The sequence below is a fragment of the Panthera tigris genome, chromosome A3, assembly GCF_018350195.1.
Source record: "Panthera tigris isolate Pti1 chromosome A3, P.tigris_Pti1_mat1.1, whole genome shotgun sequence".
NCBI classification, from domain to species: Eukaryota; Metazoa; Chordata; class Mammalia; order Carnivora; family Felidae; genus Panthera; species Panthera tigris.
In genome coordinates this window covers 14,782,508-14,797,503 of record NC_056662.1, presented here as the reverse complement: position 1 = coordinate 14,797,503, position 14,996 = coordinate 14,782,508, and the positions used below count along the sequence as shown (strand labels likewise).

Below are 14,996 nucleotides of genomic sequence, written 5' to 3'. Positions count from 1 at the left end.
TTATTATGCCCTATCAAGTTGAGTCGCCTCAGTATACCGGTTCCATGAGTAAACAGAATAACTGAAATACAGTGTGGCAGGGCTGGAGGCTTGCTTAGGTAAGCAGCCGCAGGGTTCTGAGAGGGCAAGGGGAGGTAGGTGGGTGCACATTCCAGGGTGGCTGATGCAGAGGGCTTTCTGGGCTTGCAGAGGGCTGATGCAGAGGGCTCTGCTTCAGCACCTGAGCTGAGACTTGAAAGATGAGAAGGGGTTGATCCAATGAAAGGAGAATGGAGAAGGTCTTTCCGGCAGAGGTGGTGGCACAGTCTGGGGCAGAAAGTTGAGGGCAGAAGGAGCCCATGGCCTTGAGGTCCTGTGAGCTTAAGGAGTGAGGGCTCTAGGGAGTTGCTTCAAACCTAAGAGCAACACAATGGGATTTTCATATTAGAATCATCTGCTCCCCAGATTCTGGCTATGTTGTGGACTTGACCTCCAGGCCTGCTTCTTACCCATCCATGTGGCCCTGTGACTGCCCCCCTCCCCACCTCCTGCAAAGGGCATATCTTGTCATTCCAGAATCCTGGGTCCCCACTCCTGGAATGTCCTTTGCCCTACCTTTGAACCCTTCCTAAATAGTTCCCCTCTATGACAGGACTCTGAAATATTGCCATCCTCCCCATAAATCATCTCGCTTTCCTCTTCCAGTATATTTTTCTCAGCCCAGGAGGATTCTATGCCTTCTCTTAGCCTCTCCCCACAGCACATGTCTCCTTGGGATATGCATATACTAAAATATCTTCCCTTTATCTTATCTGGTCTTCACCCCATGGGGCAACCCGAAGGCTACTATTTATTCTTCCACACATTAATTTAAGCAGCTTTAATTACGACTATGATATGTTTTATATAATATAATTAACGTTTTAATTCTGTGTACTTGCTTCCCAAGGCAGTTTTGTGAAGGGCCCAATTTTGGAATCAAGCAAATAAAGAATTAGTAATGGCTGAAGTTATTATAGCAACGCCCTCCCCCCTCCCAAAGGAATTAAAGCTGTGTTTGCTTTTTGAAGTGGGTTAAAAAGGGAAAAGATAGTTTAATATTCTCTTCATCCCAGGCACGTTTGGTGGCTTTCGTGAAGTCCCCTGGACTCTGATTTCAAGCGTTCCTGGGTTATCGGTTTCTGACCACGAGCTTGTGATGTGTTGCGGCTACCAATCAGCTTTGCATCTCCTGCCCCCCACATCCTTCCTGATGGAGGATGTACTGCAAATGAGAAGTTACTGAACCCACTTACTCATTTATTCACTCAGCAAATATGTATTGGTGTCCTATTACGTGCCCTGGACTGGGATGAAGTCAGCCTTGCCTTCAAGGAGCTCACGGTCCAATGGGGCCAGACAGATGGAGTTCTAGTCCAGCAGGCTAATGCTGTGGGAACATGGAGAAGGGGCTAAGGAAGGGGCGCAGGAAGTTAAGAGGAGGTTTAACCAAAGAGAAGGTGAAATTTAAACTGGTTCCAGGAAGGAGAGGGGAAAGAAGGAAACAGCAAGACACAGTAAGAAGACAAGATCGTTTGAACGTGGGGAGAAGGAGAGTATGGTGGAAGCCAGTGTGCATGGGAGGACATGGCAGGGAGTGAGCATGGGGAGACAGGTGGGGGTAGAGTGGAGAAGAGCTTGCTGGGTCAGGAGGAGGGGTTTGGACCATCTTGAGGATGGGGAGCCCAAAGAGGTTATTCAGCAGGGAAGTGTCCAGAGCAGATCAGACCTGGGGTTTGCAAAGAGAATTGCTACAGTATGAACAACGAGAGAAGGAGGGAGTGGGGGACGGTTAGTTAGTTGAGAGTTGCCTGGCCCATAGTAGGGGCTCAAAAGGTACCTAGTGAAGGAGGGAGGCTGTTGGGACAGCCCAGGTGAGAGATGATAAGCCTGTGAATCCGTGGTGGAGGTGACGGAAAGGAGGGTGCCCTTGGCAGCAGAAGCCAGGAGGGTGGAGTTAACAGCCTCTTCCTCTCCCATCCTGTCTGATTCCATGCAGCCTGGCCTTTTGGCCTGGCCCGGAAATGCAGAACGTGGGGAGTCGTCACCCCGACAACCAGCTGTCTAGTTCACGCTCCTCAGGTTGCACTGGCGACAACCAAAGCTCAAGGGAAGTCCACCCATCAGAAGGAGAGTCTCAGTCAGAATTCAGGGATTCTATGCTGCTGAGTAGACCTTGTTAACACTGGTTGGAGAAGGGCCAGAACCCGGGCAATGTGGGCACAAGGGTGTGTGTGTTTCTGCAGAAGGAAAGAGTCCCGAGTCTCCTGAGATTCTCACGGGGTCCTGCGCTCCCACACAAAGGCTGATGTGCTACTCTAAATGCCTGTCTCCAGGTGACAGATGGGAACGGCGGCGTTGGAATAGAATCTGGTGGAGACGCATGAATGGATGGATGGATGGATGGGGAGGCTGGGACGCTGCATCCACAGGAGGGAATTTCCTTTGAAAGAGAGGGAAACTTTAAGCTGGGAAACTGTTTTCCTTGAAACGCCACCGGAGCCCTCCTCTCCCCCACACCCCAGCTCTGGCCTTCCCGGTTTCTGGGATGCGGGGAACTTCCTCAGGCCTCTGCATCCGCGGTGGGGACACTTTCGGTTCTGCCGGAATTCCCGGAGGCTGCGGGGGGGGGGGGGGGAACCGTTGGGGGAGTGTCCCTGGGGCTTCTTCCCAGCACGCGGGGGATCTCTCTTTTCTGCCTTCGCGCTCCGGGAACACTGCTAGCTCCTTGCCTTCTTCAGCTTGGCCTCTGAGTCCCAGGGGCGAGGAGGAAGTGCACTTCCAGGGACCACGCGCCCTCCCCCTCGCCGAAAGCACGACCCTACTCTCCCGGGAGATTCGACTCCTAGGAACGTTCAGGGGAAATCCCGGCGCGCCGCCTTGTCAGGAGCTCCGCCTCCCCCAACGATGCTGGCCGCGATTGGTCCCCGAAGACCCCGCCCATTTCCTGGGCGGGCGCGCGTGGGGTGGGGCACGGGCCGAGGGAGTTACTACGCGCGCAGTGCCCGCACCGGTACTCCGCCGCTAGGTACTCACCTCGCCATGGTTCTTCTGCCTCTGCGCTGTCTCCTCTGGGGCTGCGTGTTGACCGCCGTAAGTTGAGTTTCTGCTCCGACCCGACAGGGGATTTGGGGATTTGAGAGTGGAGAATGGGAAGAGAAGCAATATTTCGGGGAAGGGAACTTCCTAGCTGATTTTGGGGGATAGAAGACGGGGTAGAAGGTGCGTAAGGTACCCCGGGTCGCGGCTGCTTCTGTGTCATCCCAGGTTGGGGTCCCAGGTAGCCCCAAGAGGGCGCGTGGTGGGGGGGCACTGCAGGAAACGTGCACCTGCGGCGTGGACGGGGTTGGGATTTTGGGAGACTCAAGCCTTTATTTGGTCGGGAGGCTGGAGTCCGGGTTTGCCGCAGAGGCTGGCCACGCGGAGACTGCTGAGGGGTTTCAGAGATGAGAAGGGAGGCCGGGCAAGGGCAGGGGCGGGTCTGGCAGGTTTCCTGTTCCTTTAACATTGTGGACAGATGGCAGGCAGGCTCTGTGAGCGGTTATCATGTCCTGGCCCCCTGGGGCCGCCTTCTTGCGGGGTATCTTGTGGGAACAAGGGTGGGTGCAGAGGCCCACGTACTTCTTTGAGAAGGCAAGGGGTTTTTAACACTCCCACCCCACCTCGACCCCCAAATCCTGGGTGATCCAACCTAGGAGGAATACCCAAGGCTGTGTCTCTGCCTTCTGAATTTACGATGACATAGAGGACCCCTGGGGGAGATGAATAATTCATGGGACCCAAGGAGGGGTGAGGAGACCAGCAGGGGTTTCTCCAGGCACCAGAAAGTCTCAGTTATGCCCAACCAAGCACATCTCCGGGATTTTCAGAGGCCCACACTTGACTCACTTTTTGTTCAAATGTATTTTTGTAGTTCCTCATTCTGGAGGCTGGGAATCCCCCCAAGTACCTGCCGCTCTCATTCCAACTTCTCCGGCCTCCCCCTGCTTTCAAGGGCTGTAGTTTCTGGCATGCAGTCTGGTCAGGAAAGACCCATGGAGGCGTAGGGGAGGGGAGTCAGCAGCAAGGGAAGAGACCAGTTGGGGAAGCTGCTTTTGTCCCAGAACTTTCATTTTCACTCTAAGCAATGGTTCTTAGGGAGAAGGGGGGGGGGCGGTGTTGGAGCTAGTGAGAGGAGGAAGAGGGCTCTTGTAGGAGGATTGGAGGGAGAGCCAGGGGATTCAGGAAGAAGGGTGGACTGGGCTTCTCAAGAGCACACTACCAGGTCTGGCGCCAGGTAGAGACTGGGTTGTGACAATAGCAGGGACTGTTTTTGAGAGCTTCCTTTGTGTCAGGCTCCGAGCAAAATGCTTTACATGCATTCTTGGTCTGATTTTTTTGACTCCCCCATTGTACAGATGAGCAAACGGAGGCTCAGAGAGAAGGAAGAACTTGCCAGGGTTCTCACAGCTAGGTGGAACCTGGATATAAATCTATGTCTGCCTGATTCCCACGCCCGCCTCCCCAAGCCTAGGTCCGGAGCTGCTTTGTCAGAAGGATTAGAGCTATGGAGTGGGAGCTGGAGATTGACAAACTTTCAGAGAAGAAGCCGTATTTCTCATAGGTTTGAAAATGGCATAAAGGACTTTCGTTGCCCTGGGAGTCTAGTGGGAAAGTCCACAGGGTTGTAGGAAGAACATTCACAGGATGTAGTGGTGGAGGCAACAGACCTTCATACTTCCTTCTCCATTTGGAGTAAGATTCACTTCTGTAGGTAATTTTCTCACTGAATGAGAGCCACCAATTAGGCAGAATCCTGGACAGCCAGCCAGTTAGCCAGGGTGGTAGTCATCCAAACAGACATTCACATATATATATGATAATTAAAAGTGCCTTTTAATGAGCACCTCCTATGTTCTAGCTGCCGTGCCAGGCCATATACATATATTCATTCTGATTTTCACAACCGAATCTGTGGGGCAGGCATTACTCCCATTTTAGAGATGCGGAAACTGAGGCTAAGAGACAACATAACTAGTAAGTGTTATGACGTCAAGATTGCAGCCTTACACTGTTGGATTCTCAATCCTGTGCTCTTTTCACTGGCTGTTTCCCAAGTGTGGCATGATTTTAGGGAGCACAAGGGTACGGGACTAAACAACATAGATTTGCTTTACAGTTCTGTTAAAATCCTCCTTTTTTTCAAGGAGGAGGTCTTTGGAGCTAGACTATAGTTAAAACCTCTCCAGCATTTGCTAATCCTCCTTTTTTTATTATTTCTTTATTTCTTTATTTTTAAAATTATTTATTTATTTTATTTGAGAGAGAGAGAGAGCGAGAGCACGAGCAGGGGAGAGGGGCGGAGGGAGAGGGAAAGACAATCTTGAGCAGGTTACTGCTCAGCACTGGTTCTACTCTCAGTGCTGACCCCATGTGGGGCTCAATCCCACAACCCTGATCTGAGCCGAAATCAAGAGTCAGTCACTCAACTGACTGGGCCACCCATGTGCCCCCTTTTTGAAACAAAAGCCAAGGTCAGCAAGCAAAGCAACCGGCTGGGTTTTAATAACATTGTTTTGCTTCTGTTGAATATATTTTTAGGGTTGCCTTTTATTTATGAGAAGTGATACTGGTTCTTCTCTGATGGCAACGCTACAAGGTTTACATTTAAAATAAATGTATTCAGGGGCACCTGGGTGGCTCAGTTGGTTAACTGTCCAACTTCCACTCAGGTCACCATCTCATGGTTCGTGATTTGGAGCCCTGCATTGGGCTCACTGCTGTCGGCGTAGAGCCTGCTTCGGATCCTCTGTCTCCTCCTCTTCTCTGCCCCTCCCCTGCTCGTGTTCTCTCTCTCTCTCTCAAAAATAAATAAGCATTAAAAAGAAATAAAATAAGGGGTGCCTGGGTGACTCAGTCAGTTGGGCGTCTGACTCTTGAGTTCAGCTCAGGTCACGATCTCATGGTTTGTGAGTACGAGCCCTGCATCGGGCTCTGCACTGATGGTGCGGAGCCTGCTTGGGATTCTCTCTCTCCCATCCCCTCCTTCTATCCCTCCCCCGCTTATACGAGCGTGCGCATTCTCTCTCTCAAAATAAATACATAAAATAAACTTAAAAATAAATAAAAATCACAATGGTTAACAAATAAAACAAATGTACTTAAATTAATGGTACCTGGATGGAGTAAAAAAATAGTGCAGTTGACGGAGAGGGGGAGTATTGACAGCTGAGTTCTTATCCAGATTCTATCACTGTGTGACCCTGGGCAGGTGACCCAACCTCCCTGGTCCTTAGCCTTACCATTTGGAAAGCAAAAAAGTTGGATTTTTTTTCCTTCCAGCTTCACAGTCCTGGCATTTCACGAGAGAGGGGTTGGATAATCAAATGATGAGGGTTTGGAGAGGGGAAAGGGGTGGGGAGCAGAAGAATTGAAGGAAGCGGCCAAGTGCTAAATATAGCCCCAGCCAGGCCTAGGACCAGCTGCCTAGCCAGCCTCAGGACGCCAGGGGAGGTACCGGAGCCCTCGTGTGCTCCTGGGTGTTTGGGAAGCGGAAAGACTCAGGCGTCAAGCCAAAAGGAAGATCTGTTTAGTGCCGAGAATATTGCGATGTCCCAGTGCAATCGCTTTGTAAAATGCCAGACCGATCCTCTGGGTGCTTTTATAATCACGTCAGTTGGCAGTTTAGTTAAAAACAAACACACCAAGTAATATGCAGGCTCCAGTTTTCTGCTTTGGACTTCCACTTCAGTTCTAACCTCTGTGCTGGCTGACTTCCACCTTCCTGCCATAGAGGCTGCAGTAGAGATTTCAAGATCCCCTCAAATCGTCCAATTCTGTTTTTAGGTCCACCCAGAACCACGCATGACGTGCAGAGAAAACCAGTACCTGATAAACAGTCGGTGCTGTGATAAGTGCCAGCCAGGTGAGCGGCCGACCCTCTAGCCCCACAGCGGGACCCTTCCTGGCTTCCTGGTGGGTGCAGGCCCCGTGTGTCAACTGTAAACTCGAGTCTCAAATGACCCCTGGGATTTTCCCCATCCCCGCCCTGCAGCCAGAATGTCCTGGGTCCCCTCTCTGCCTACCCGGGAGTGGGGCTCCTATCTCTCCCATGTTCCCCACCAGACTATGAAGTCTAGAAGGGTCCGAGACTGTCATCTTTGAATCCCCTGCCCTAAAACGCAGCCTGATCAGTTTTTGATAAATGTCTTGACTCATTGAGCCGTCTGGAGCTGCTTCATTTCCTGATGTTTTCCAGGAAAGAAACTGGTGAATGACTGCACAGAGTTCACCTCCACGGAATGCGTTCCTTGCAAAAAAGGCGAATTCCTAGACACTTGGAACATAGAGAGACACTGTCACCAGCACAAGTACTGCGACCCCAGTGCGTGGGCTGCTGGGGAAGGGGTGCGCGGGGAGTCAGGCTGATAGTCTAACTTATTCCTGACAATGTAGCCGTTGCTTTTTAATAGCCAGGGTCTGTTCTGATTGGTTGGAGTCTGGGTTGTACCGGTTGTTAAATAATTTGATTCCTATCCCTACTTGGAAGAGGGTCTGATAAAAGCAGGAAGTGTGAGGGGCAGATCCCCCAAGCATGGCTCGTAAGGGGTCCCCATCCTTCCTGCCATCTCTGCTCAGACCAAGGGCTCCAGGTCCAGAGGGAAGGCACCTCAGAAACTGACACCACTTGCACATGTGACGAAGGTCTACACTGTACCAGCGACGCCTGTGAAAGCTGCATCCAGCACACCCTGTGCCCCCCTGGCCTTGGGGTCAATCAGGTTGGTAAGTGGCCTGTCTGGGAATTGGCTCTGCGGGCAGGAGAGAGGAGCTGACACTCACGGTGAGGGATTGGGCAGTGGGCGCTCGGTCTCGGAGGTGGAGGGGCCGCCCTGCATTGGTATCTCTGCTTGGTGAGCAGGAAATGGCACCTTTCTTGTCCTGCCTCCAGCCCTGGGTATCTGCCTTGGTTGGGCAGTGGGAGGAGGCTTCTTAGGGGCTGCAGCAGTCGGGGAAGCTCTGTGCTGGGGGACGGCACTTGACGTAGATAGTTCTTCTGGCCCTTCCTGTCCACCTGTTTCCTTGAGAGTCGGGTGGGTGGTCCCCTGTGATGATGAAAGCCATCTCCTCCCTTCCAGCTACAGGGGTTTCTGATACCACCTGCCATCCGTGCCCAGCCGGCTTCTTCTCCAATGTGTCATCTGCTTCGGAAAAGTGTCACCCTTGGACGAGGTACAAGGATTCACCCCTTGTTTCCTGCCCTAAGAGGGGTGTGGGACTACTTCTATTCTATCCGGCCACCTGTCCTTCGGCCCCTGCTCCCCATGTCCACACACTTGTGCACATAGAGAACTTCTAGAGTGTCCACATGGTTGACCAAAAGGCCACTTTTCAGCATTTTTTTTTTTTTTTTTTTCTGCTCTGTCTTGGCGGTAACAGATACTGCTGACCTCTTGATCTTCATGAAACTCCCTTCTTGGGGGCACCAGGACACTTTCTTGCTTTCCTTCTACTTCTCCTCTGCTCCTCCTAACTGATTTCCTTGACCTTTGTTCTAGGCTCTACTCCCCAATCACTTTGCCCGCCTCCCCCGGGCATCTCATCCGTATCCATGGTTCCCAATCAACATCTATTGTCTGGATCTGTCTCCTGGGTCCAAGACAGTAACATGCCACCACCAAGGGTCCAACCCCACGCAGTTGACCCACAGGCACCAAATGGACTCACTTGCCCGCCCCTCTCACCCTCTGGGAAGACACGCACTTGTGTTTGGGCACTTGTCCCGTGGTCCCTCCCTCACCTCCAAGCCCACATCAGGAACCAGGTCCTGTCTATCTAGCCTTCCAAATGTTTTGGGATTCCCTTTCTCTCCAGTGGTCATCCCTGTGGTCTGGATGGTGCCTTCACCTCCTCACCAGCCTCCCTGCCTCCGGTTTCTCCTCTTCAGCTGTGTCTCTATCCTCTTGCCAAAGCGAGCTTTCTAGTTTATTTCAAATCATGGTGCTCCCTATTTAAAAGGCTTCGTGACTCCCTATGCCTTTAGGATGAAACGCAGACTCCTTCACCTGCTCCCCTAACTTGCGGCACCATTTCCTGACTTTTCCCCACATGCTACTTGCGATGCCCTCAATGTGCTGTTTGTCCTCTTGCATCAAACTCTCCTGCCTGGAATACCCTTAAACACCTGCCCAGTTACTTTTTACATTTAATTAAAAAAAAAAAACAAAAACAAAAAAACGGGTAAGAGAGGCTCATGAAACACAAGGCACGAGAGAGCCTATGGTGATGAGTTTCTGTTCCTTGGCCACTCAGTTCTCCTCCCTGGAAGCAGCTCTTCCCCCTGTGTGTCCTGCCAGAGAGTCTATGTACAAATAAATAAATGCACACGCATGCAAACACGTGTTTTCCACACAAATACTAGCATCTCGTATATACTTTGTTATTTGTTTACTGTCTGCCTTGCTCCACTGCAGATTCCTTCGATGTAGGGACTTGGCCTTTTTTTTTTTTCTTCCGGTGATGCATTCCTTATGCCTAGAACAGTGTCCATGCATATAGTAAGTGCTCAATTAATCTTTACCGATAAATGTTGAATGATAACTGGGGGTACCTTGGTTAATAAAATCAGAGCCCTGAGTTCCAGCCTCACTGCAGCTTAGAAAGTGTGCGACCCTCTGAGCCTCAGTGCCGTCACTTGGAGAATGGGAATGACCTTCATCTCACAAGGCATGAGGAAAAGACATGTAGGGGTCCCTTGTAGACACCTAAGCATTCTTATGTATGTGCTTTCTTTGAAGGTTCTCACCCTTTTCCCACTTTAGATGTTTTTTTTCTTCGTGATGTCCTTTTCTATCCGTTCCTCCCCACCCCTCCAGCGACCACATCTTCATCATCCGATATTGAGACCCCTGCGCAGGCCTCCCAGCTGTCCACTCTTCCATAATTTCTCCTCCTGCAAGCTCTCGGGCCAAGCGAGTCCTCTCACTGTTGGGGCGTCTGGTTGGGTGCTGATGTGACTTCCCAGCTGAATCCAGTTGAAACCTTCATGGCTGATTACCGGCGATCTGGTTCTAAAGACCCAATTTTCCATAGTTTCCTAATACCGTTTGGCACGCCCCCCTCCCCCACCTAATCCCTCAAATCACATTGTCCTGCTTCAGCTAGAGTGTTCTGCTGCTCTAAGTTTACATCCTTCAGGGCCGCTCAGATCGCCCTTCCCTAGGGAAGTCTTTCTGGACGAGCCTTTAACCCAGAGATTCTCAACTGAGCGATTTTTCTCCCCAGGGGACATCTGGCAATATCTGGAGACGTTTTGGTTGTCACAACTGAGGAGGGGCTGCTACTGGCAACTAGTGGGTGGAGGCCGGGGGTGTTGCTGAGTGTCCTACGGTGCACAGGACAGTCCCACAACAGAGAGTTATGTGGCCCCACACGTCAGTAGTGCTGAGGCTGAGAAGCCCTGCCTTAAACTGAATTCATCACCCCTCTATTCCAGCCACTGTGGGCTTTGTCTCCCCTTCTCTGAACGATTCCCAGTTCACTTTGACCTATGTGACAAACTTTGGCCTATTATTCCTCCTTGAAGATGCGCAATAATGTTTTCTCTGCACTCATGACTTCCCTAAGAACAGAGTCTGTGTCATTCCCATAATAACCAGCACAGGGGATTGCACACAATACATGCTCAGTGAACCTGAACTTGTTGGTTTTGATGGTCTCCCTCCGGGGTTGGAAATCTTACTGTTGGGGAAATGCAATGTCTCTTTCTCTCACTGTGTGTCTATGTGTGCACATGTGCGTGCACCTGTCTGTGCACAGGTGTGAGACCAAAGGCCTGGTGGAGCTTCAGGCGGGGACCAACAAGACGGATGCTGTCTGCGGTGAGTCTTAGAGAAGGGACTCTGGCAGCAGGCCAGGAAGGTGGCGAGCTGACAGGGGACGCAGGGTCGCACAGAGACACCTGGTGCGGAAAGAGAGAGGTGAAGTGAGAGGAGGCAGTTTGGGATTGAGGTGTCCTAGCTTTGCCACTTACCTGCGGAGCCTGGGCAAGTCCCCTCCCCACTCTGAGCCTCAGTTTCTTCATCTGTGAAATGGGCTGATGACACCACTTCCCTTCGTTGGTTGGGGGGAGTGCCTGGCATGGGTTCCTGCACTTTGGAGATACTCCACCCTGCATTTCAACACCAGCGTGGGCGTGCCACTGTTTCCTCTCAGAGCCTTGGTTTTGATTTTATAACGAGGAGGTTGGCCTACAGTAGCACAGGCCACAGGCCCAAATAGCTGCAGGGACTAGGCAGGTCATGTTAATGAGCAAAAGAGTCAGGGGTAAGAAAAATAAACTCTGTTTCTTCTTCAGACCCACTTTCCTCTTGGCAGGGCTGGGACTGGAGCGAGGTGAGCGAGGCAGGCAGGTGGGCAGGCAGAAAATGCAGTAATCAAGATAAATAACGTTAGATACATTTTTTTTTTTAAAAAACAAAGCTAATGTAAAAAAAAAGTCTAGAAAGAATACAATATCAAAATTTACATAAAAACATGACCCAACCCTGCCTCACTTGCCTCAGCCTAATCCCAGCCCTGGTTGTAATAAAACTTTATTTAATGTTTATTTATTTTTGAGACAGAGACAGAGCATGAGCGGGGGAGGGGCAGAGAGAGAGGGAGACACAGAATCCAAAGCAGGCTCCAGGCTCCGAGCTGTCAGCACAGAGCCCGACGCGGGGCTCGAACTCATGGACCGTGAGAATCATGACCTGAGCTGAAGTCAGATGCTCAACCGACTGAGCCACCCAGGCACCCCCAACAAAACTTTATTTAAAAAACAGACATCTGTTGACGCCTGGCTGGCTCAGCTGGTAAAGCATGTGACTCTTGATCTCAGGGTCATGAGCTCAAGCCCCATATGGGGCATGGAGCCTGCTCAGTTAAAAAAATAAAATAAATAAAAAAATAAATAAATAAAAATAAAAATAAAATAAAAAGGAGGCAGCCAGCCTGTGGGCCACAGCTTGTTGATATGATTTTTCAAAACATGACATTAAAACATTATTCTTCTTGATTACTGAGGTTTTTTGGTGTTCCCTTAAATTTTGTTGCAAGGTGAATGTCTCACTTGCCTTCCCCTAGTTGCTGCCATGCATCTTGGTCTTTTTTTTTTTTTTTCATTTTCCCATTTAGGATAGAGACTTCGGTACGGGAAACCCTTTACTTTCCCCTCCATCCTTCTATAACAAAGGCAGCAATGCAGACATCAATGTCGATGGACCTCAGCATTGGGCAGGGAGTAGGGAGGCAAGGGGCGTGTGGGGAGCCGGGAGAGACAGCTGTATCGCTACTCAGTGCTGGTCACCCTAAACACATCTGGCCGCATTTTGTCAGGGCCACCTGTTTGAATCCTGTGATACAGCTGAGCTCAGACACTGGAGCATTTGAGAGTCCGGCAAGGGACAGAGCAGCTTGAGGCACGGGGGTAGGGGGGCCGCTGCGGGTGGGAGGCCGTCCCCGAAGTCTTGATTTCTCCAGGTTTCCAGGATCGGATAAGAGCCCTGGTGGTGATCCCCATCACGATGGTGGTCCTGCTTGCTGTCTTGTTGGTGTCTGCCTATATCAGTGAGTCCCCAGGTGGGGAGGTGATGAGGGAAGGGGGAGAGATTGGCTTTGCCAACTCCCCATCCCATTTGGTTTTTTCCTTCTCTCTCTCTCTCTCTCTCTCTCTCTCTCTCTAGGAAAGGTGACCAAGAAGCCAGAGAATAAGGTAGGTCAACCCTGGGCACCGGCTGAGGGTTTTGGCAAACTGGAAAGAAAGCCTGATTCATTGTTGCCTCTATGGCAGTAACACTGATTCAGGGTCTGCCCCTGTGGCCAGTGGGGAGGCGGCAGGACTGGCTCCTCTCCCCCCCCCCAACCCCTCCCCCCCACGATGCCCTCGCCCCCAGTGCTGGCCGGAGGGCTCTTCCCGTTCACTCCCCTGTACCACCAAATTCCGGCACCTCCGGAGCTCACCTCCCCACAGAACAGCCCTGGCACCGCTGGTAAAATCTGACATTTGCTGTTCCTTCCCGGCATTTGATACGTGGGGAACCACGTCTCTGTGGCCTTGGTCAGCGGTCATGAGGTGGGGCCCCCTCTCCAGCCCCCCTGCTCCTTGGATCCAAAGCCTCCCGCTCTGGAAGCCTCTTGACACGCTCTGTGTGGCCAGCAGGGGGCAGGAGGCACCCACTGACTCAGCACCGACCCTCCTTTTGGGAAAGGGGAAGGGGCTTCCGTGTGTGTGTGTGTGTGTGTGTGTGTGTGTGTGTGCGCGCGCGCGCGCGCGCGTTTGGGGGGGGGGTCCCCTTCTGCAGGATTGCCGGGGGTAACCTCCCGCCTTGGCTCCCCAGGTCCTCCAGCCTAAGGCTGTGTCGCAGGACCCTGTGGAGGACTTGGAGGTCCTTCCTGTCTCCCTCCACCCCATTGCCCCGGTGCAGGAGACCTTACACGGGTGTCAGCCGGTCACCCAGGAGGACGGCAAAGAGAGCCGCATCTCGGTGCAGGAGAGAGTATGAGGCGGTGTGTGCCCAGGAGTGTGGCGGCATGGGAAACGGGCACGTGGCCGGACAGCCTGGTGCTGCAGAGGGAGGGTGCGGGGCGCCCCCGGCCTGCACCCCTGTGGTGCAGAAACAGAACCTTCCACCCCGCCCTGGAGCCCACTGATCCCCCAACTTGCTTGTAAAGGCGGAGGCAAAACTTTTGGGGGGCCGTGTAGGAATATCCACCAAAATCCTCCCGTCCAGAGTTCAGTGGCCAGAGATGTATCATGGTGGTTTCGACGAGCCCAGGAAGACGTATACGTGAATATCCGTCGCGGTGTTGTTTGTGACCCTGGACAACTGGAAGCCACTTAATTGTCCAGCAGCAGGGGACTGGCTAAATAAAAGTGTAATATATTTTATACAACAAGATCTCAAGAACACTGTTGTGGAACAACAACAACAAAAAAAGCAGGTGGCAGAATGATGGGTATGAAAACATTTCTTTAAAAACACACACACCCCAACAGCATGATATGTCGTCTGGGGTTATGTGTATGCACAGAACATACCCGTGTATGTGTAGCTATAGCCAGTGTTCAGAAGGATACACAGAAAACGCACGGTTCCAGGAGTTGTAATGTCTGGGTTGGGGAAGAAGGGTTGGCGAAGGGTTAAAGGAAGAATTGGCTGCCCACCCCCCCCAAACGGAGAGTGAGTTCATACAATGCTTATGTAATTAAAAAGTCATCAAACATGTATAAAGGAAAACGGGGGTGGAAATGCTCGATGACATGAGCTGTTTAACTTACTGTCAGGCTCACAGAATTAGGGCACTTTCTGAGGATAATAACAATGTCCCCAGGCTGCTGTCCTTCCAGGGCGGTTTCCATGTGTGCTCGCATTTGGCGTTGTGTTTTGCAAAGCACTCTCTTCATTTTACTTATGTTCGTCAAAAAACGGCCTTGAGGGCAGCCAGGGTTCCACATCCCTCCCTCTTGGACAGAGGTGAAAATGGAAGCCCAGAGAGGTGAAGCCACTTGCCTGTGGCCACACAGCAATTCTTAGAGACGCCACTCAGAGCTCCCCACTCCCGGTCCTGTGCTGCTGCTTCCAGATCTTCCTGCTCTCTGAAACCTACATCTGTGGCTCCTTCCTGGGGAGCTCCTGGGCCTCCCACTTCCTTCTGACCTCCCGACTGCTACAGGAGCTGCAGCTTCTTGGTCAGATGGTGCCCCCTTCCCCCCCCCCCACCCCCCAGCAGTATCTGAGGATAAAAATAAACCATCCTGTTCTCTTTTCCTGCTGTGCCAACTGAGGGGGAGCCTAGCCAGGAGGAGCAGCAGATGGGGTGGGAGCAGAGGGGAAGGGAGGGGAGGGGAGGAAGGTTGTAGGACGAGGAGAGGGAAGAGCCATGCAAAGCCCCTGCGCAGAGATTCACAGTGAAGATGAGACCGGGCTGGTTTCACCCAGGGATCTCAACCTTTTCCC

The 14,996-nt window shown here is 51.8% G+C and overlaps 1 protein-coding gene across 3 annotated transcripts in view; it reads left to right on the top strand.

Annotated features, from left to right (window-relative positions):
* The window catches only part of CD40 (CD40 molecule), a 28,506-nt gene extending 13,757 nt beyond the window's left edge, over positions 1-14,749 (top strand). The window contains exons 1-10 of one of the 3 annotated variants that reach the window (XM_042980269.1): positions 3,006-3,111; positions 6,844-6,922; positions 7,256-7,381; positions 7,636-7,782; positions 8,136-8,229; positions 10,816-10,877; positions 12,520-12,606; positions 12,723-12,751; positions 13,377-13,545; positions 13,770-14,749. In XM_042980269.1, coding sequence (XP_042836203.1) covers positions 3,061-3,111; positions 6,844-6,922; positions 7,256-7,381; positions 7,636-7,782; positions 8,136-8,229; positions 10,816-10,877; positions 12,520-12,606; positions 12,723-12,751; positions 13,377-13,541 — 840 coding nt within the window. In that variant the 5' untranslated portion in view covers positions 3,006-3,060 and the 3' untranslated portion in view covers positions 13,542-13,545; positions 13,770-14,749. Of the gene's footprint in view, positions 1-3,005; positions 3,112-6,843; positions 6,923-7,255; positions 7,382-7,635; positions 7,783-8,135; positions 8,230-10,815; positions 10,878-12,519; positions 12,607-12,722; positions 12,752-13,376 lie in introns of those variants that run through there. The other 2 variants (XM_007077790.3, XM_042980270.1) reach the window with 2 other exon arrangements.
* The last annotated feature ends 247 nt before the right edge of the window (positions 14,750-14,996 follow it).